Below are 21,207 nucleotides of genomic sequence, written 5' to 3'. Positions count from 1 at the left end.
CAGCAGGGTGGCAGGGGCTCCCCAGGCTGCTCGCAGCACATTGCCAGCAGAACAAGAGGGCTATGGGACAAGCAGTGTCCTTGGTGCTACCAAAACCCCAAACGTGCTGCTCCAATGGGCTTGAAAATTTAGCAAGACACAGCACCGGGGCACAGTGGACGCGTGCGGTTCAGATGTATATTCTTGCTGCTCCTGTTGCTACCTCTCTCCTCCGGTGGCTGACAGAGCACTGCTGTCAGATTTTTGCCTGGCACTGTTTTTCACTGTCTGTGTTTTCTATTTCTTCCTTATTATGAAAACAACAAAACAAAAACCCCATCAAGTATAACAAAGAATTGTTTTTGTCAGGACCGAGGCAGGAATCTGGCTGGCAGGGCCCCTGCGGTGCAGCCTGCCAGGGGACACGGAGGGAGGGCAGAGGAACAAGGAATTATTAATGCCACAGAAGAACTGCTTGGGAGGAGAAAGACTCCTTGTTTGTTCAAAAACAAATTGGCAGAGAAAACCCTGGATGGAAAGGAAAGGCAGGCATTTTCTACGTGTTTAGCTCACCAAACCCTATCCACGAAAGATCTCCCGGCCACTCACTGTGCTGGATGCACAGCCAAGAAGTTGCTGCTCTGCAGAGACATCGGGTTGATGCACGGAGCGGGTCTGACACGTGCCTTGGTGTTTAGTAATGAAATTCTAGCATAGCTTGGGGCTAAGCCTTTGGCAGCAGCAGGAAGGGGGCTCTGGTTATTTGGGAAGAAAAGCCTTGTACAACTTTTGGATGTAATGTCTTCCTTTTGATGGGAATCCCAAACACAGCTGAAGGGCTGGATATTTCCCTTAGAGAGGGGGACAAGGTGGTCTTCAGGCAAGAAACCCTAAAAGTAGGAACGATGATGCTTGAACGTGGCTCCAGAGCTACATATCCCGGCTGGCTCACTGGAGATTCCTTCCGAGGCAGCAGAAAACTCCTTGGTGCAAAGCCTTAACTCAGCTTGGAGTTATCAGAGGTCCAAGGGGAAGGGAGAGACTGTTCCCAGCCTGCCTCTGCCCACGTAGGTCTAGGAGAGGAGGAACCACAAGGTGCTGATGGCTCAGCATCGCTGGGGAAGGGGCACGGCTGGCGTGGTCTGGGCACGTCCGAGCACACAGCCAGGCTTGGGCTGTCGTGCGGTGGCTCTGCTCGACATTTTTCTCTCCTGGCCAAAATAAATGTGTGCGTCTGATTGATGCTGGGAGCCTCTGACGACGGCCTCCAGCCAGGTTAGATGTGTGGATGGCTAAATTCAATCGATCTCACTTTTGTGGGACCTGATGCTTGATTCTCTCCATGTCAGGCTGAGTTAGTTTGATCTGATAATTTAGAATACCAACAGTGCTTAATGGGGACCAGAAATAATATCTGACATGCTGCCCTTCTGCTGGGCTCTTAATGAGCAATTTGAGGTGTTAATAGCTTGGAGACTGTCTTCATTTCCAGCCCTGCCATGGAGCATCACATGGTGTCTGCCGAGGGACCCGGGGAGAGTACATTACTGCTTAATTAGCATGCAGAGCAGAAAAGGGAGCTGTCCTAATGTCCACGTCGCTAACGAGTCAGCAAAGGGGCTATGCCAAAGACCACCGGGCAAAGTCTGCTGTCCTGCCAGATGCTGAGGACCCCCCGGCTGCTACCCAGCCAGCAGGGCTGGGCACCTTAGCAGCCTATGGAAGAATGAGCACCTGCAGGTTTGGGTCCAGCAAAGCCAATTTAGGCGGAGGCGCAGTGATTAAAAACCGAAAACTGATTCAGCATTCGCATTTCCAAAAACTCAAAAGAGGTTCCAAAAAAATAACAGTAAAGATAAACAGGCAACCGGCCAACAAGTGGCCCCAGAGGAAATTAATTCCACACAGGCTTTGCAGTAATGTGCTTATTTCTCTGTTATTATAAAATATAAGCATTGTTCTGTCATCAAAATTAGATTCTCCCTTTAGCTGGTAATTAAACACTAATCTAATTTACCAGGAGATGACAGAGGCCTCCAAGCAGAGACTGCAGCCCCGCTCCCCTCCTGCGTGCCCACCTCTCTTTGCAGACTTTTCCCTGCACAACTGGAAACCTGCAGGGTCTGCTCCTGGGGTGCATCAAGAAGGGCCCCCCATAGGTGCTCTGTGGTCTGCTAAGACCCAGCTGTGATGGGGTACCCCAGTGCCAGGTCTTCTTCCCTGAGCCCCCCGCATAGCCCTCGCTGATTTCCAGCCCCCAGCAGGTCTTCTCCTCTGAGCCAGACCCCAGTTCCCCAAACACGGCTGCTCACTGATGGTGTGTATTATTTGGAATAGCAGCACTTCAACACACAGTGGTTAACCCTGCTAGGTTTCCTAGGGCATTATGGAAAAAACATTTGCTATTGTAATTAAAAACGTCCACTTTTGTACTACGTAGAGAGACCACAGTGGGAAGAACGGCTAAAAACGTGCTCCAGTGTGACTATGTGGGCTTGTAGGGCAAGACAACAACAAATAGGGTCGGCAGGGAGGGAAGAGAGGTGGTCATGGTATACATCCACGATGTATGTCCAAGTGCCTGAGCCAATGTGTGACTTTGTAGCTTCAGAGATAAGAAAGTGAGATTCTATGGGCTATGCTCGAGGTGTTTTATGGCTGGAGAACTTTCTGTCTTTCCCAGCTTCAAACTGGCAGAGGTCACCTCTTCCCCGAGCGTCCACCCTGACCACAGCTGGCAGGTGTTATTTCCAGATGGGAGAATTGAAAGCAATTTGTCAGCTCCCACGCAAACAGCCTCGGGCTTTGCAGAGCACGGACAGGCCCCCAGGAAGGAGAAAAGCTTCGAGGAGAGGGCAAAGCGGCACGTACCTCATCTGGCTGGTGTGGCTGCCCGTCAGGAAGGCCCAGCGGTACCGCACCAGAAGCGGGCTGCAGTTGGTCATCTCGACGTAACGCACGTCTTCGGTGTCATTCAAGATGCAGCCAAAGTCCAGGGCCATGGTCTGGATGTGGAGGTTTGGGAAGTAGACCTCTCCCCGAACAGTAACCTGATCCTCCTGGGGGTGCTCGAGGAACTGTATTTTCAGGGCCTTCTCTGCTATGCGGATATTCAGGTCCTGTCTGTACGCAGGGTCAAATCTGATGCAGAGGTGAAGTTCCTCCCCTACCCCCAGCTTCATCGGCTGCAAGGAGATGAAGAGATATTAATCAGCAGTGTGATGAAGCTCATAAAGTTCCAAGGTCTGATGGCATGAAGCCCTACGTGTGATGCCAGCGTGAACTCCCTCTTTATCTTCACAGCATGTGTCTGACCACACACACCACACACACTCATCTGAGACCATCTCAGGCTTACGTTTCTGCTCTCTGTGTCACTATGAGGGTAATAAGCATCAGTCTACTGAATTCTGGACCCGCCAAGGCTGTATGCTAGGAGCACAACCACACCAGCACTCTGCCAGCCCTCCGGCCCTGGCTCTTGGAGAACTTCCCCCTCACAATCAGCCCACGCACGCTGGCACTGCAGCCTCAGGCTCGCAGCAGAGTGGGAAAACACACATTTACTTACGAGAACAAATGTTTCATGCTCTGAAAACTCATTTCCTTCAGCAGCTCATTTCACAGCTACTCTAGTTCAGGCCTGACCACTGCTGGCTCTCAGGAATGAGCCTCTCTACCAGAGGACCGCTGCCGTCAGGCCCTCGCTCCTCACCTCAACACCCGCCGAGAGGGGCTGCTGCTCTGCATCGCAGATCAGGAAGGGATGGTCCAAGAGCAAGACGAAGCTGAGCGGCAGGGAGGAGATGTTTTTTAAATGAAGAGGCTCGTACTGCAGAGTTAGGACATCACTGGGTTGCTACAGGAGACAACAAATGGGAGAAAACTGAAGGCCACGGACCTCCTTCCCTTTCTGTTGTGTTTCACATTTTTCAACCCCCAAAATGCATACAGCTCTACTTGCTGTTCGTAAGAAAAGTTTGCCACTTTTCACTTTGAGAAAACCCTTCTAGAAGGCTTTTCTCAAAGAACCTCAAATGCTTTTCATGTTTAGAAGCCACGGGATCCCCTGGGGGACTGGGAGACATCATTGCCTCACGTACAGAGGAGGGAACAGGACCCTGGGGAGGCAGATGCATCAACAAGGTCAAAACAAAAACCCAATTCAGGTTGTTCCTCTCCAGTTTTGCATCCTCCCTTGGGCCAAAAGGCACAAGATGCATTTCCACTCACATACAGTAATTTCTTACAACCTTCTTGGCTCAAGTGGAGCCAAGAAGAAAAGAGTGAGCCTCATAGAAAAGAGTGAGGTCCATCAGAGGAGAACAGCAAGCGGGATTTAACCTGGACGGGAGAGACTGCAGCACCCTAAAGTTAAGTTTAAGCATTTGCTTGCACATACGGGTGGTGAGAAGCCTCATCAGTTGGATTGCAGTGTGCCTTCTGCTGCCCCTGTTAGTGACAAGCTGCCTGTAGCTTTAAAGCAGAGCTCCAGCCTAAGCCATTTCCTCCTGTTAATGCATTTCCCTGGGCTTCCTGTATGGTTTAGACAAACTAGGCAGTGTTTGGGAAACAAGTTGTACATGCATTGATATCAAACATCTGCAGTGTCATAGCACGCGATAAATGGGAGCGCACGGCAACAGGCACAGCGCAGGCAGGCAGCAGGGAGGACCAGAAAGCTTCCCGTTAAATCCGAGCTGCTCTGCTCTGGGAGCCAGGGAGAACTGAAAACACAGAAGCTAAATAATGAAGTGTTTTCTTTTTCAGACACCTTGGGGGAGAGGGAAAGATGATGCAGGAGGCAGGATCCAGAGACCAAAGGGCAGCTGCTCTGCCCTCATCACTGCAGCTGAAGGACGTCTGCAGGTCCTTTGAACAAGGTGAGGATGGGGAAATGCAAAGAGCTAGCATCCCTACCAACAGCTGAGAAGGCAAAAGGGAGATGAGACCGTGAGTTTTTCCTCATCAGCCTGAGCTGTTGACAGGAGTCTCAGTTTTCTCAGCTTCCCCACAGGATCAATGCTCAGGGTGCCTTGGAGGACCTTCAGAACCCTCCCTTGGCACTGAATACAGACACTGGTATCCTTCTAGAAGAGGCCATGAGAGAGCCTCTGTGGAGAAGCCACAATCCCAGTTGTACACAGGTGAGGAAATGAAGGTCCTGTTTCTAAAACCACCCTCCACAACTCTACAAAGAACCCCACGAGGGGCGAGGAGGGGCAGAGCATCAACGCTGCAGGGCTCTGCCCTCCACAACCCACACACCGCTGCTGTCATAGTCCCAACGACTCACTCTCTGCCCTAGAGAGCCTGTCCTGACCCTGGGGGAACTGAAGTAACGATCTTGGTGTTAACAGCAAAAGCTTGGTCCTATTCTAATCAATAGAAAGAGCCCTGTGGGCTTGGAGGTGTTTACCTTCTTCTGGGTGTGTGCGTGCCTGGACTTAACAAGTGACATTCAGCCATCAGCTGCACCACTAAACACCAGGACGCAATCCAGAGACTTACCTTCTCCACCCGGAAAGTGATTTCCCTGGAGGAGAACTGCAGGACGGGAGCCACGAACTCGCATGTGACGTCCACCTGCATTATCTGTGCCTTCCCTGCCTTGCTGCCTATGATGGCGTGGCACAGCAGCCGCTCCGTCACCACCTGCACACGAGAGTCACGCATCACCGGCGGGCACGAGCAGGGCACTGCATTTGTCAGCCACCTGGCCATGGGCACAAAGGATTTGATAGCCTGGGGACACTCTTTGCCATGGGACCTTGGCCGTGTTACTGCCATACGGATGCAGTTGATCTCCTCAATAGCTCCCCTTGCTCTTTGTGCTGTGTCCTCTTTATTCAGCACTCAAGTGTCCACACCCCAACATCCACAAAATGCACTTGCAGGCCATGTGCTGTCTCTAGTCATGGTAATTAACACCCCAAAAATTGTCATTTGTCATTACAAAAATAACTGTATTAAGGGAAACAGGGGATAAGAGGACCCAATGCCACCAAACATTCCCTCCAAAGCTTAGTGGAAAGGATGCACAGGAAATACCCCAATGGCTGTCCTGCCTTCAGGTGAGGAGGGGATCCCGTTCCTAGGAATGCACTCTGTCTCCCATGTCTGATTTTAGAAGAAATGACCCCAGGAATGAGATGTCTCATGGCTAGGGTGGAAGCCCTCTGCGCAAACGAAATGCTCTTACATTCTGGTTTCTCATGGTATCAACTTTCTCAAATCTCCCCTCTGCCCAACTTTTCAACCTCCTGGCCCAACTCCTGTTGGAGCCTGCAGCCTCCAGAGGAGCTGCCAGGTAGTCCCAGCTGAGCTCACAGATCCCCTTCCACCTTTCCAAACAGGACATCCCCTCCACTGCCCCGGTCTTTTTATTTCCTTTCTGTTACCTTTTCCATATCCCCAGCAAAACCCTTGAGCTCCAAGTTGCACAGGGACATACCTGGAGAATCCCATCAGTCAGCTGAGTGAATTACCCAGTCTTCCTCCCCCTGCCACAGAGGCAACTCTCTAAAACACTTTTCAGAGCTGGTATCGGGTGGGACATGCAGTGATCCCACTGAAACATCCCCCTCCAAGCTGCGACCCAAGGGTGCACAGCCTCACTGCAAGACCTGGCTGCCCTGGGGGCACTGGGACCAGCTGCTATGGAAATATTGACACAAGCCCAAGCTGTCAATTCTAATGATCTCTGGGAACAGTTTCCCATGTGGAGAACGTCCCTGTGTGATCATACAGCTGATACACTGTGTTCATATTTCTCCTCCAGGACTCAGTGCTAGATAAGCCCTCTGCCTGTATATATGTAGAAAGGAAATATGATGCTGCTCCCAGACACTCCCTCCCTCCACAGGTGTTTTGGATGCTTTTCCCAGACATATTACTTTTTTTTTTTTTCTTTAATTTACTTTCTGCCTGCATTCCTAGTTTCTGAGAGCCTAACTCCTTTCTCTACCCTTCCTTTCTGTCCCAGTACGTGACACCTTATAACCTGTCACCTGCCCACCGAAGCAGCACTTTCTTCAGCCCATATTTTGGTATCAGCAAGATGGGTTTACGGTAGCTATAGAAACAAGAAAAGCCTTAGCAACTGATGGTGGCCAGCAAGGAAATCAACTGGTGCTGCCATGGTAACTTGTGATGTTAAAACAGTTCTTAAAAGCAATTGCTCATTTTCTCAGGCAAGTATCTGAAGACGACCCTGTGGGTGCGACCTGGTGGAAAGGGCTCGACCTCACCTTTGGAGTGCTGGAGGAGCCTTCCAGCATCATCTCCATGCTCCTGCCTGGCATCAGCTCCATCCTCAGTGGCCGAAGCTTGAACACGGGAGATGCGGGCTGGGGTCTCTGGGAGGAGTTTTTGCCCTTGGCGTTACCGATAGCAGGGAGACGATCATGCTGGCGAAACGGGGCAAAGCCTTCTGTTGTCCAGTAGAGCTGATGGGTTCGCCTTCCCTTGTTCGTTATCTTGAAGTGGTAACAGCAAGGACTCAAGCTGGAAGAGAAAAAAGGGTGGGAAGTGTAAATAAATAAATAAATAAATAAATTTCCCAGTGGTCACCCAGCACCGGCACCCCAGTGCCATTTCATTAACTGCACCTTCAGCAGTAAAGCCACCTCTGAGAAGGCCGACCTTGCTCAGAGCTACAGCAGAAGCCAAATCTTGCTTGCCCCCAGGTTTATCAGCATCCAGCAGCTGGTCTGTTTGCAAGGAACAGCTTCGCGAGGAACATCTTGGCCACTGGGGAGATGCTGGGGGCAAGCTGGCTGGCTGCCCTGTGGCCAGAGCATCACCAGCCTTTTGTGCTTGACGCTTGGAATAATTTCCCCAGGTGCTTCCACGCTTAGGGAGCAGCCAACCCTCGCTGCCCACAGCACATCACCATCCTGTGCCTGAACAGCACGGCTGGTGCTGTGCTCCAGGAAGATAAACACACAGTGGGGACACCAGATCGATGGAAGTTTCCCCAGTATGAACACAGCAGCAAGACCAGCTCTGGCTGCTGAGGTAGCTGAGCGACACCAGGGGATGACTAAGTGGAGCTAGATATAAGACAAAATGAATGTTCAATGGAAATTGATTCCTTCACGTGAGAAAACACTAACTGCAGGCTAGGTTGGAGTAATTATTCTACCCTCCATAAATCTCAGCCTGGCCAGGAAATGAGCGGTTCCTGGAACGCTAACCAGAGGTACAGAACGCGCAGCTTACAAAACACTCTCTGCACTAAGCAGCTAAACACAAACGCAGAAGTGACCAAGGTGTCTTTAACCAGGACATTTTACCTGGTGGACAGCAAGAGAGGAGAACTTGCAGCTGTCCGAGGTGGCTCTGGGGAATCCCAGCTCAGCCAGATGCTGGGCCCCACAGCCCAAGAGGTGCCCACCACAAGGTAGGTGAGGAGCACCTGGGGAAGACCTGCCTTCCTCCCCTGCTGGCAGACGCTGATTCCTTCCTTCGAGCTAAGCCCTCCCCATTAGCTCTTCATTTATCCTGCCCAGCCAGAGCAGACTTTTGCTCCTTTCGCTTCCAAAGCCAGTCAGGAAAGGGTCCGCCATGCCCAGGGGACGTGCCTCTCCCCAGCCTCCAGCCTGTGCCTCGGGCTGCTGCCACTTTGATGGAGGAGAGAGCAAAAAACAAAAAACAAAACAAAACAAAAACAAACAAACAAACAAAAAAACACACACACACACACAAAAAAAAACACAACAACAACAAAAACAAACAAACAAAAACACGAGGCAGGAGAAACGAGGAAAGAGTACGTCTAATAACAAGAAGCCCGGAGGGAAAGCAGAAGACAAGGGAGTTGGGGGATGATTGAGGGCAACGACAAATTCTGTTGCTCCTCCAGCGCTCCTGGGCAGAGGGGAAATAAAACAGCGTCATTAATTTCGTCAAGGAGCTGCTAACAAGCTACCGCCAGGTTTTCCGCTGCTGTGAAACGATGCTCCACAGCGAGCGGAAAAGCAAGCAACGCTATTGCAAAGGGAAACATGTTTATACTGGTAACGGGGCATTTTTCAGCCAGAGGCTTCTGGGACCTGCTGGTTTGCTCCACGTCTTAAGCAAGGAAATAAATGCGTTATAACTCAGGGCAATTCACTGACAATACAGCAACTGGTTTCCCGGCAGTGGCTTTTGATAGTGAGTGCTTAATGTCCTTCGAATGGCCATAAAGCATTTCCACAGGGATTTCTGCACCTCCTATGGCAATAAAATGATGGCCAGGCCCTGAGCAGGGTGGGAGGCTCATCCTGAAGGCCCGGCCCTGCCCAGCCCCTACCTGAAGTGCGGCCCCAGGGTGAGCGCTGGTGCGAAGGGTTTGTCGGTGACGATGGTGGTGCCAGTGCCCACCGCCCGGACGGGGATCACGTAGGTGTTGCTGTTCTCTATGCAGAGCTTCACCTTGTCCTTGAATTTCTCCGTGTCGTCCAGGTTGGCGATGACGGCCACGGACACCTCGGTCCCGGCGGGGATCTCGCCTCGACTGGGTTCGATCCTCCAGCGCGAGCCCTCGCCCACCTGCGAGAGAAACAAGTGCCAAATTATGGTAGAAGCCGTGGAGCTTTGTGGAGTGCAGGCAGAGGGAGGACTAAAAGATACGAGGGTAAAAAGCACGGAGGTTTAATTTCACTAAATCTGACCTATGGGGTCTGGAAACAGCAAATATGCAGGAGTTTATTCTACCTGTCTGGTAGCAGACTCTCTTCACTGACCCAATTTTGCCCAACCCAAGCGATTTTCATTTTCTTCCCCCTCCAGTCTCTCTTTTGGAGAGCACACCCAGGAAGCAACTTTATTTCTCCTGGCTTCATGGCTCCAGTGGCTGAGTTTCCGTAGAGACACGAGGACAGGGGAAGCCAGAACTGCCCAAATCCCCTGCCAGCTGGAAGCCCAAAGAACTCCATAAAACCTGCTGACCAAGGCCCCGACACCAAAGCCTTCTTCCCTAAGAGCTGGGCAATGTCTCTCAACAGCACCCGAAGGACTGAAGCACCCAGATCCCACTGACTGTCAGCTGCAGCAAGGTGCCCCGGTGACAAAAATTCAGCTGTAACTGTTTGTAGTAGGAAAATAAAGAAATAAGTGGAAAGCAAATTGCAAATATGTGCCTCGTGGGCATAGCCACAGCTTCCCAAGCATTCACCTCTGGCTTCTCATGGACCTTCCTCTGTGGATGGGGTAAGAGAAAAGTTTTTTTATTATTATTATTATATTTTTAAATGAGAAGCAAGGATGTGCTCATAGACCTGACAATCAAGCAGCTCCTGATTGGAGTGAGGTCAGCCTGAGTTTCACCAGGTTGGTGGCACTGAACTCCAGCAGGAAAACAACATCAGAAAACCAAGTGGCGGTTCAAAGTCACAGAAAACATTTTAAATAGCCCCAGAAGACCTCTGCTAATGATGAGGGTAAGACTAGCTGGAGGCCAGGGAAGCAATAACTTGCTGGGCACCCAGGGTCCCAGCAGGGTCTGTGGGTGCCCCAGCTATGATGCGCCTTGCGTGGAGAGGGGGTCAGCTCTGCCCAGGAGGGCCCAGGGTGGAGCGTGCCAAAGGCAGTGAGTTATTCCAGGCACTGGCAAATTTAATCAACTCAGCTCCGTTTAATTTGGTATCTGGAGCTGCAAGAGGAAGTCTTACAAAAAAAAAAAAAAAAAAAAAAAAAGGAAAAAAAAAAAGAGAGAATGGCATGGGGGAAGGTCGTCAGCACTGTCACTGAGGCACTGCTTCTCCATGGAGGGCAGGGTAAGCAGTTACCCAACACTATTTATTTGTACTCCTGCTCTTTCCCTTTCATTATTATCCACAATTTATTCTGTGAGGCCTGGGACCTGCTGATCCATTGAGGAATAACTCATACACCCCCTGAGGTTTCCTTGGCTTTGGATGCAGAGAAGCAGTGCTGGAAAACCACTCTGCTGCAGGGTGGTTAGCATGCTTGGAAGATGACAAACACAGTAAAACCTGTCCACAGAGCTCAGCCTGCCTTCCCGGAGACACTATGGTCACCAGGCTTCCTGAAACCCCTCCAGAAACTCAGCCCTGAACTCATTTCCATCTCAGAGGCTCCTTATCCACACACAGCCCAGGCTGGTGGACAAGAGAAGACGGACCTCAGGTGGGTTGGATCCCACCAACCCTCTCCTCTCGTCCTTGGTGGTTGGTCACCAGCCTTGGAGGGATCCACCACGCTGCAATCAGCCAGAGAACACGCTCGTAGCACGCCGGTGGGTGTTAGCTTTTCCTTGACATTAACGTATGGCTTTTCCTCTGATTCGTGCTGACATAGGGTAGCTCGCTTGAAAAGGAGACCTGATAGCTCTGCTCCAGAGGTGAATCTGCAAGTCTGCTATCTGACAAAGCTAATTCATCAAAGCTTGGCAACCAGCCGGGCAGTAAATTGGGCCCAAGAAACTATCACTGAGGAATAATGATAGGCCGGCTGCAGGGAGCCAGACTCGGAATTGCCCAGGGTGACCCGGCACAGACCCGCCGTGCCCTGGCAGCCCTGCAGCTGACACCGCAGGAGGATTCGTGGTGTCCCCATTCCCTCCGTTACGCTTGGCGTGGGTCCGAGAGGCAGCACAGAGCATCGCTGGCCAGGAGCCTGCCAGGCCCAAAATCTGGGCCAGCCTCACGCAGGTTTTTGGGGCAGCCTCTGCCCACGCTGGTTGGGGCTGTCCCCGAGACCAGAAATCTCTTGGAGCTTGGGGCAGGCGGTACCACAGAGTCCAGCTATATAAAAAAAAAAAAAAGCCACTCTGGAGACTAAGACCTGACTTCTGATAGCATTCCTGGTTCCTGCTTACCCCTGAGTGCTCTGGAAAATGATGCAATTGCTGTAAGGCACTGAATAGACAAAGGCAGTGGCTATTTTTGTCCCTGTGGGAGCTTGTGTTATCAGCCAGCAGAGTCCCTGAGTGCTAGGCAAGGGCTGGGATCAATCGTTTAATCACGAAGTTGAACGCTGGGATCATTGCCTTCTCACAGGACAGATTTCCATCGCGAATAAGAGCTGCCAAAATTGTTTGTAGAGTGTTCCCAGCCTGCCAGGCTGACCCACTACCCCTTGTAGAGGTTGTGTGTGAAGGGGAAACACCCATCCCACATCAGAGCTTTGTCCCAGGTGGGTTAGCTGTCCCAGGGGGCACCTTGGGACCTTTTCCAAAAGGCAGAAATGAGAATTAAATTTCCTGCTAAAGAACAACGAGTGTCACAAAGATGGGCAGCTCCAGGACAGTCCTGCAGGAGCATCCCATTCACCAACCCTTTTTTTAGGGCCAGCTAACTGAGCAGGGACACGGCTGGTGTTTTATCTGGGATCTCAGCCAGGCAGGGGAACCATCAAGAAAACATCAATTTTGTCTTCTGGCTACAGGCATATAAAGAGGAGCACTAAAACAGGATCTCTGGGAACTCAGGGGTGACTAGGTAATAGGTAAGGCAGCCAGGAATGATGCTGCACAACAGCTCCTGCTGGCTCAAAAGGATCTTCTCAAGTACACCAAGGAAAAAAGAAGGTGGAAGAAACCACCATGCCATGTTAGATCAGAGACCACTTCCAGTGCCACAGCAGCACACTGCTCGCTGGAAGGAGAGGACTGGGATGAAGTGATGGGAGAAGAATTCCCAGCAGGGATGAGAAGCATGGGCTGTGTCCCCGTTAGGTTGCCCAGGTCTTGGTCCCTTGTTTCTGCCTTGGCCACGCTTGGCTAAGCCCAGGGAGGTGAGCTGGGCTTGCAGCAGAGCCCACACTCTGGCCACCAAAAGGCAGAGCCTCTAATGCTGGGAAAAAAAATAATAATTCCAAATTGATGTGTGGAACTTGCTGCCACTGACAATGGAGCCTAATTTGTCGTGCTCGGTCCAGCTCATCGCAGACTGCTGAGCGAGCTAACGAAGCTCGTTGCCATCTGTGTCCTCTGCCCGTAGCTCTCCCCAGCAGCGCTCCGAGCACTGGGGTTCGCCAGCCAGGATGCAGACACAGATCGGCTGGTTGCTGCCAAGCAGAACATTTAATAACCAAGCCCTTTTTTGCCTTCCTTTGGGAAAAGCACGCGGCTGAGTCACTCTTGCTTCTAGGAGCACAATTGCCCTGAAGACTTCTTCTACTCTTTAATTTGGTTGCCCAACGAGTGCAGCAGAATCCTGCGAGTTCAGTTTCCCTAGATGAGCAGAATAACAATTTATTTGTTTACTGAAATACAGCAATTTTGAAAGGGCACGAATTCATGTCAGACACTGATGCAATAAGAACTCCTCCCTGGGACCAGGTTTTAGGCACCTTTCCTAAAGTCTCCTCCAAATCTCTGCTCTTCTTTCTAGAAGCTGCGTGCCCAGAGCCTAATCCTGTGCAACCCATGCCTGGGAAGGATGCAGAAGGCTTTGGTGCCACCGACGGCCAGCATAAGGCTGGAAGTTCCTGGTCATAACCCACATCCATGACTGATGCTGTGTTCCCAGCATGGTCTGCTGCAAGGAACTGGTCCCTCCTGCTTCAGCAAGAGCGGATCCCAAGCTGGGTAGGAGTTGGTAGTGCTGTACTAGCAAACGCTGCCTTTAAAATCCAGACCAAAGGTTTGTGTCTCAAGGTGAGCTTTCAGAGCACGAGGCTCTGGTGGGACAGCTCTGGAAAGAGTTAAACCCACACATCTCATCTTCAAAACCTCTGCTCATCTTGGAAGAGGCCACTCGGCAAGTGCTGCCCATGCCCTAGGAAGTTATTTATTTAAACACTTGTTTCCAAATAGCATCACAGCTATCTCTGCCTGCTCACATCTGAAGGGCACGGCGCTGTCTGCGTGTGCCTTGCTGTGAGCAAACACTGACGGGCCGGATAATTATGCAGATGCTTGGGGAAAAAAAAAAAAAAAAAAAAAAAAAAAATCCAATTTACAGTACACTTAAAAGTACCAACTCCAGTCTGCTCTGACTGCAGCAGGAGCAGTTGGAGGGAGCTGTGGGCGATGCTGATGCTCCCCGAAGACCTCCTGCCCTGCAGCCCGCACTACAAAGTCCCCGCCAGCCAGAAGCAGCGACAGAAGCGCCGAAGCAGCCGCCGTTTATCAGCACTGTTTGTACGTCTATCCCCGCCTTGTGCTGTCTCTCCATATGGCTGTTTCTTTATTACAGGGAATCGCAGCAAAAGCTCGAGATAATGGACCAGAAATTCGTAAATGAAACAAATCCTGCACTAATGAGGAGAGAAGCAAGTGTGCGAATGGGAACCGTGCGTTGTCTCCTCGCTTACACCGAGTTTGACCAGGACCTTCACACGCTTCAAAGCAGCAATTTTGCCCCAGTGAACACCAGTAGGAGACAGAGCAGAGCACCTTTGCTGTAGCTATGGCATCAGCTGCAGCTGAGTCCCGTGGCAGCTCGTTCCCTGGAGCACGGGAGGGGACCTGCTCGCCAGCATCTCCTGAAGAAGAGACGTCTCCTTCAGAGGATGCTCCTGACCTGCTCATCAGATGGCTCCGAAGCCCAGCGAGGCTCGAGCATGGATGGAGTGGCGTTAACAGTGGTGGCAGGGACAGGGCCTGGGGCACCCCAAGGCACAGCAACCTCCAGCACCGCAGCACAAGGCTCTGGATTAAGGATAAGGACCCCAAACTGAGGTCCAAACCAGGAAGCAGAGCACCACCAGTAGCAGTGGAAATCCCAAGAAAGGTTTGCTCCCTCCTCCCTAATTACAAAGCACAAGGAAACCCCCGTTCCCCACCCTCTGGTAGCACATCTCAGACCCAGCACGGTGGTCCTCGCAGAAGAAAGCAGGCACTGATTAACAAAGGCTTCACACCAAGCCTGTCTTTTCCCTTCTGATCACCCAGACGTGACATGCAGCCACCTCCTGTGATGCCAGGAGGTGCCATCGCCGACGATGGAACAATAATCCCTCCCGAAAGCAGAGCGACAGATGAAGAGCAAGGGGGAAGTGATCTAAGATGAATGCTTTTTCCTGCCACATCCCTGCCTTTCTGCAGGGAGGGCGTGCACTTCCATCGGTCGATACGACTGCTTTGTGCTTGTCGATACGGCAAAAATCACACCGTGCTTAAGGAAATGGGAAAAGATGACAGCAGCAGCGAGGAGAAGCAGCCACCTCTTTCTGCAGGTCACACCAGCCCCCAGCTAAGCTCAAACAGCTCCTTCTTGTCCTGTCGTTTACCAAAACTAAAGGCAAATCCTCCCCCAGAGGGGTTTTTTCAGCAGGCCAGGCCATGTCTGCAATGTCCCAAAGCACAGGGACAGTGCCAACATCTCTGCTCAGGCAGGAACCCAGTGTCTGTGCACAGGGAGGTTGCAAAGCTCTCAGCACCCGGCAGCAGAAGCCCTGGTGTCCTGGAGCAAGCTGTCTGAAAAGGCTGACCCCAAAGCAGGGACAGGGCTCGTGGAAGCCTCCTGGTTCTGCCAGGACACCAGCGGTGGTTTCAGGACACTGAGAGGGAAGTGGAGATGGGTTTGGGGAAGGTACCCCACGCACCAGGGGTACACCCAGGAATCCCTTACATCACAGACTATCTGCAACAAGACACTCGCCTGATGCTTTCCCTGTTGCTGCCACTTAATTTAACCTCGTTCAGTTTGTTGAGGTGCCCATTTGTGCACTCTAACGTTGCTGCTGTGAAAATTTCAATCGATAGCTCTTTCTTTCAAGTGGGGGCTGTGATCTACGAGCCTCTGCGCAAATCGCCGCGGCTTCAAGATTAGCCAGGGAAGGGAGGCAGGGAAATGACAGCTCCGTCCTGCTGCGGTCTCCGAGCAGGAAATCCAAGCAGCAGCTTTGGCATCTCGGGGAACACAAGGCTTCTGGATAAAAAAAAGGGATGGATGGACATCCAAAGCCCACTCTGCTCTCAGACAAACACACGCAGCGCACCCCGGCACCTCAGCGTGTCTCCAGTTTTAGCTCCCCAACCATTCAGTCCTCTCTTCTTCCCATCAGGAGCAGCAGAAAAACCTCAATGGAGGCAGCAAAACAGCATCAAAGCAGCTGCTGAGGGCGAGAGAGGCTCAAGTACACCTTGCACGCCTGCTCCATCAGGATGGAGCAGGTCCCCAGGGGCTCCCCTGCATCACAGCCCCCATTTGCACCGCGAGGGAAGTTCACCCCTGCACCACCTTCATTTATCAGAGCCATTTAGATTGGAAAAGACCTTCAAGATCATCAGGGCCAACCACCAGCCTGACCTACGTTATTGTTCTATTTATCAGTTAGCCACAAATGTTTGCAGATTGAGGGGATTTATCACCCGGTGCCATAAATAAGGGCACTGGGAGACAGAAATTCCCTGCAAGCCCCACCGGCTTGCCCAGGGAGGGAAGGCAGGCATTGCACTGGGGCAGCAGTCACAGGTACAAGCAACAACATAACATCATGTAAAAAAAAGGAAAAAAAGGAAAAAAAACTATCATTTATAAATAAGCACCACCCATGCAAGGGTGTTTGGCTGTTTGCAACGGAAAACAAATTTTCATCGTGGATCCAGACAAAATGCCCTGGGAATTCCCCACTTTACATTCATCCACCTGGGCTCAGAAACTGGAGTGAGGCAGCTGGAAAAGCCCCAAAAGGGAAATTCAGCCCCTCACGCATCCCAGGAGGCCGAGCCTGTGCTTTTTCACACAATAAACAGAATTTGTGGAAATGATCCGGACTCACGCCTGCTCATATCTATGCAAATCCTCCACTTTCCCGGGAAGTCCCCAGCTAAAACCTCACGGAGCCAAAACCCCTTTTGCTGCATGATCATGGAATATTTTCCTTTCTCTTTGAGATGATGACATGGAAATGCTGGGTATAAGGCCAAGTCCCAGGCTGCTACGGACCAGTCGCATTTTGCTGGAAAACAGCCTCACAAAGCACTTACCATCTCTGCCCAGAACGATGCAGGGATGACCGCCTGATTGGAGAGGTTGAGAATTCGGGTAGCATCTTGCAGAACTTGGATATTGCCAAAATCTATCTTACTCGGACGCACGTAGACTACGGGGCCTTCTCCGGTGCTCACTAAATGGATTTTCTGCTCCAGGAGGCACGTAGAAAAGACCCCAAAAAAACAGGGAAAGGTTAAAAAGATTAGACAGCGCTCCAGGTACAGCTAGATTGAGGGGTAATTATGGCTGATTGAAGCTTTTAGCATTGTAACACTGATACAAAAGACCTGCAGCAAGTGTGGGATGTGGGGTGATCCCACCTGAAAGACACAAGCTCCCTCATCGGGGTGCAGAAACCCAGTTTCCCTTGCTTGCTTTTTTCATGCTTGCATCCACACCTCCTGCTCACTGCTGGCTTTCCTTCTGCTGCCCTGCACTCATTCCCACCCCTTTTATTGCTCAGTTTTGCCCCAAACCACCCTTGCTGACTCTTGCTATGATTTGGATAGGAGCCCCACGAAAGGCAGAGCTATGCTTGTGAAAACCAGCACACATCAGAAGCAAAGCAGGCTCTTCAAGGTTAGGAACACACAAAAACACAGCTCGAAGGCAACCAACACTGTAAGGATAACAGCCAATTATTAATTACATCATTCGGTGTTTTTCTCCTTTACCAGTCTGTGGCCCCAAAGTTTTGTTCTTGCAGAAGCAGCGCAGACCATCAGGGCAGAAATGCAGACCCCTTTTTCTAAATCCCCTCCTTGCATCATTAAAACTATGAGGATTTATCCAGCCCTGCTGGCTTTCACCAGGCCCAAACACCCAAACGAGACCTCAAAGCACCCAGCTCCAACCCTGACAAGATGCTGTACGATGCACTGGAGGGCACAGAGTTGGATTTGAGCACAAAACCCTTTCTCTGCGATGCACGACCCGTGCTGATGTCTGACTGCAGGACAGGGCATTGGCAGCTGTCAGAATCACTCCTCCAACTCCGCCAGAAGGAGCAGCATCCGCAAGTGCTCTTGACAGGATGCTGCTGTGTGCAAATGCGAGCCAAAATCAAGCGCTGAAATTGATTCCCCAGAAATAAGCAGCTGAACTCGTAGGAAACAATGGGGTTTTCACCCCCAGGAGAGCAGAGCTCTGGGAGATGCTGCCCATGGCTCCTGGGAAGCAGGAGGTGCAGGGAGGAGCTGTGCCCCCAGCTGACAGTGGTGCAGGAGCAGCGAAGGCAGGGAACGACCCTTTGGAGATGAGCACAACAACAGCTGGAGGGTGCCCAGGCCACCTGGAAACCTGCTTGGCTTCATTAGTGTGTACTATCGTATGTCCTCAGCAACAACAGGCTCATAAAAAAAAAACAAAAACACACCTTTATCTACAGATTTCTTGGAAGAGGCAAGAAAATCCCCTTTCAGCAGTGTTAGAAGCAAGGTCCCAAGTGTCAGGCAGGTGCGCAATCCCTTGCAAACAAAGCACCAGGCAACAACCCTACGGAGATGCTGCATGGTGTAGGCAAAGGATCCACAGGAGGTTTCCCCTAAAACCTTGGCAGAAGTTAGGTTTGCCTTCTGGTGCTGGTCCCAGGGCAGGCACAAGCTCCCGTTTGGTTTTATTGGAACGCACGGCTAATAAAACACCACTGGTACAGGTAGTTAAAAAACAAACTATCAGCTAAACCACCGGGTTATTCTAGCAGGGAGAAACCCTCCCCTTTAAGGAACTGAGCTTTACATTTACCAGCAACTGTTTTGCCAAACTTCAGCTTTGTTGCAAAATTCACCTGCCTGGTTTGCGTTCAGCCCCACAAAGCCCTGGGCTGAGATGCTCAGCGGTGTATGAGGGATTTAGCAGCGTCTCCTCCATTCATTTTAATGAAAGCCCAAATCCCTCGAACAGCTTTCAAAATGTCAACCTCCCTTTCTGTTACAGAAAGCTTAAGGTTCCCAGCAACCCTCTGACATCCTACTTCATGCTCAGAGGGATGACAAGACATTTTAGCAGAGCTACTGAAAAGTTAAAATCACTTTCAATTAAAGTTTAATTACCTAAATTTGTTCTAGATGAAGCCAGGACACTACATAGGATTTTCTTGCCTAATTTTTGCTATCATTGTTGCTGCTGCTGTGTAGGCATGACTATGAACAATGTATTTTAGGTGTTAGCCCAGGAAAGCTTTGCCCCATCCATTTCCAAGCTTGGTAGAAAAAGGTTTCTGCGCTGCAGATGCAAGCTGTGCAGACACTCGTGTCTCTCTGGCTGGGGCTTTTGGCAAAGCAGTAGGATGGATATTTCTCAGACGTGGTTTTCTGAGATGTTTATGCCCAGATTAGCTCAGAACTGCACTCCAGCCTGGTTTCCTGAATGCCCTTTGCTGTAGCAGGGCCAGGGCTGCTCCTCACCAAACCTCCCGATGAGGCAGTGGTCAGCAGAGTGAGACTGGGGACTGCCCTGGTGTGGGACTGGGCTGGTTACCAGTCACGGGTGGCTGTGATGTGGAGCTCCTGGCACCTCCTTCGCTTCCAGGAAAAGCAAACAGCTCTCAGGACATGGCAGAATCTGGCCCCTGCCCACGTTCTCCCCTTCCCAGCAGGATGAGCCATGGGGACAGAAGGGATGCGGCTGCTGGGACTCACCAGAGGGGTTCCTTCTCCCCCAAACACTGCCAGCTCAGCGGCCGTGCACTGCTCCCCCAGCACCTGGGCTGCCAGCACCACCGGGACCTGCACCGAGCTGCGGGGCTGGATGATCCCGCAGGGCGCGGGGCTGGAGTACCACACGGCAGCGCCCTCCTTGTGCTCCTGCGGGGGACAGAGATGAACATGACTTCAGAACGACCTCAGAGAGAAGCTAAAACCACGCAAATTGTCATTGTGGTAAATGTCAAGGAGCTGACAAAGCCCTAGGAGAAAGCTAAAAGGCACAAAGGCAGATGCGGGACGTGGATGTGCTTAGCAACCCGAGGGGTCCACCAGCAGGTGTGGGGAAACAGCTCCTGCTGAAGGCACCCAGCTGCTGCACGCCTTGCAGCAGGGCTTTGTGACTCCCTAAATCCTCCTGCGCAAAAGCACCCCCAAAGACTAGAATTGCTTCCTAAACCATAGCATACGTGTTTCTTAGGGGAAAAAAATAAATATCTGGATACACCTGGCCGTCCTCTATCCCTAGGTAGGTTCCTACTCTGGGAAACCCCCTGGATAAGGTCATGAGGAGGAAGACACGAGGCCAGACCTGCGGGAGGAGCCCGTAGCAGCCAGGAAAATCGCTGTCGTTCACAAGGGTGAGCTCCTGCTGGTAGGGGTGCTTCAGAAAGCACCGCCCGAACTTCACCGTGGGGTTGAGCACTCGCAGCGGAGGAACAACGCACCTGGGCAAAGAGATGATTGAGAGAAGGTGGAATTTGTACCAGGACCTGTGGCTAAAACTGCTCCTCCCATACTGCAGCATTCAGCTGGCAGATGCTGCAGATGTCATCCTAAAAGGCTTATGAAGATAACATCATTCCGGCTGTCGGGCACTTTCAGGTAATTAGATGGACAGATTTAACCGCACCCCTCTCATAATTCAGCTGACACCTACTGCAGCACACCGGGATTGAGTCTGGCTGCAACAAGATCAACTTTGGGCTTCGAACCTTAATTAATGGTCAGCAGAACCAGAGGGAAGTGGAGAAATCTGCACTCACACTTTGCACCAAGGATGACTTTTCCCTTCCTTCCCCATCTTGCCCCTATTCTCCCCCCACCAGCTGCACCAGGAGCCCCTTTCCCCTCTGCCTGTGCCTTCATCAGCTGAGCAAGCACCAGCTCAACAGGCAGCTTGCTGGGTGCCAGATGGGAAGAACAGAGCCTTTGGGTCACCACCCAGCACAAGCCCACCCTCCCCTAGCAGGCAGAAGCAAGGTGGCTCTTTGGAAACTTATTGCAACTCAAGCACAAGAAACCAGGCGAATCATGATTGTAATTACCATTCCCTCCAGGAAAACACTCAGGCCATGCCTGTTCGTTGCACACAGGTGCTTTTTGACCCGTGACGCTCTCAAATCCCTGCTGATCTCATAGCTGATTTAACTCTGCGTCCAGCTGGGCAGAACGTGCTCGTTAAACTGCGCTTCTTGAGCAGGGCCAGAACGAGCAGGCTGTGGGCAAGGCAGCGCAGAGGTGGTGGAAGCCCCAGGAGAGAGGAAAAGCCAGCAGGAAAGCACGATACCTGGCCGTGAGGAGGAGTGCCAGCACCTCCTTGCCAACGCCATCCACGTCCACCACCAGCGCCAGCTCGTACTGCCTCACGGTGTTGGAGCACAGCGTGACCTGGCAGGAGAGAAGAGCAA

General features: G+C 51.5%; 1 protein-coding gene across 1 annotated transcript in view; it reads right to left on the bottom strand.

Annotated features, from left to right (window-relative positions):
- The window catches only part of HYDIN (HYDIN axonemal central pair apparatus protein), a 112,073-nt gene that overhangs the window by 44,135 nt on the left and 46,731 nt on the right, over nt 1–21,207 (bottom strand). The window contains exons 15-23 of the mRNA XM_068693549.1: nt 21,087–21,187; nt 20,109–20,244; nt 19,514–19,678; nt 16,868–17,020; nt 9,278–9,516; nt 7,230–7,485; nt 5,491–5,634; nt 3,695–3,838; nt 2,851–3,164 (exon numbers count right to left, since the gene is read on the bottom strand). Of these exons, the coding sequence (XP_068549650.1) occupies nt 2,851–3,164; nt 3,695–3,838; nt 5,491–5,634; nt 7,230–7,485; nt 9,278–9,516; nt 16,868–17,020; nt 19,514–19,678; nt 20,109–20,244; nt 21,087–21,187 (1,652 nt within the window). The remainder of the gene's footprint in view (nt 1–2,850; nt 3,165–3,694; nt 3,839–5,490; nt 5,635–7,229; nt 7,486–9,277; nt 9,517–16,867; nt 17,021–19,513; nt 19,679–20,108; nt 20,245–21,086; nt 21,188–21,207) is intronic.

The sequence above is a fragment of the Anas acuta genome, chromosome 10 (assembly GCF_963932015.1).
Source record: "Anas acuta chromosome 10, bAnaAcu1.1, whole genome shotgun sequence".
NCBI classification, from domain to species: domain Eukaryota; kingdom Metazoa; phylum Chordata; class Aves; order Anseriformes; family Anatidae; genus Anas; species Anas acuta.
This window is presented reverse-complemented; position numbering and strand designations above follow the sequence as displayed.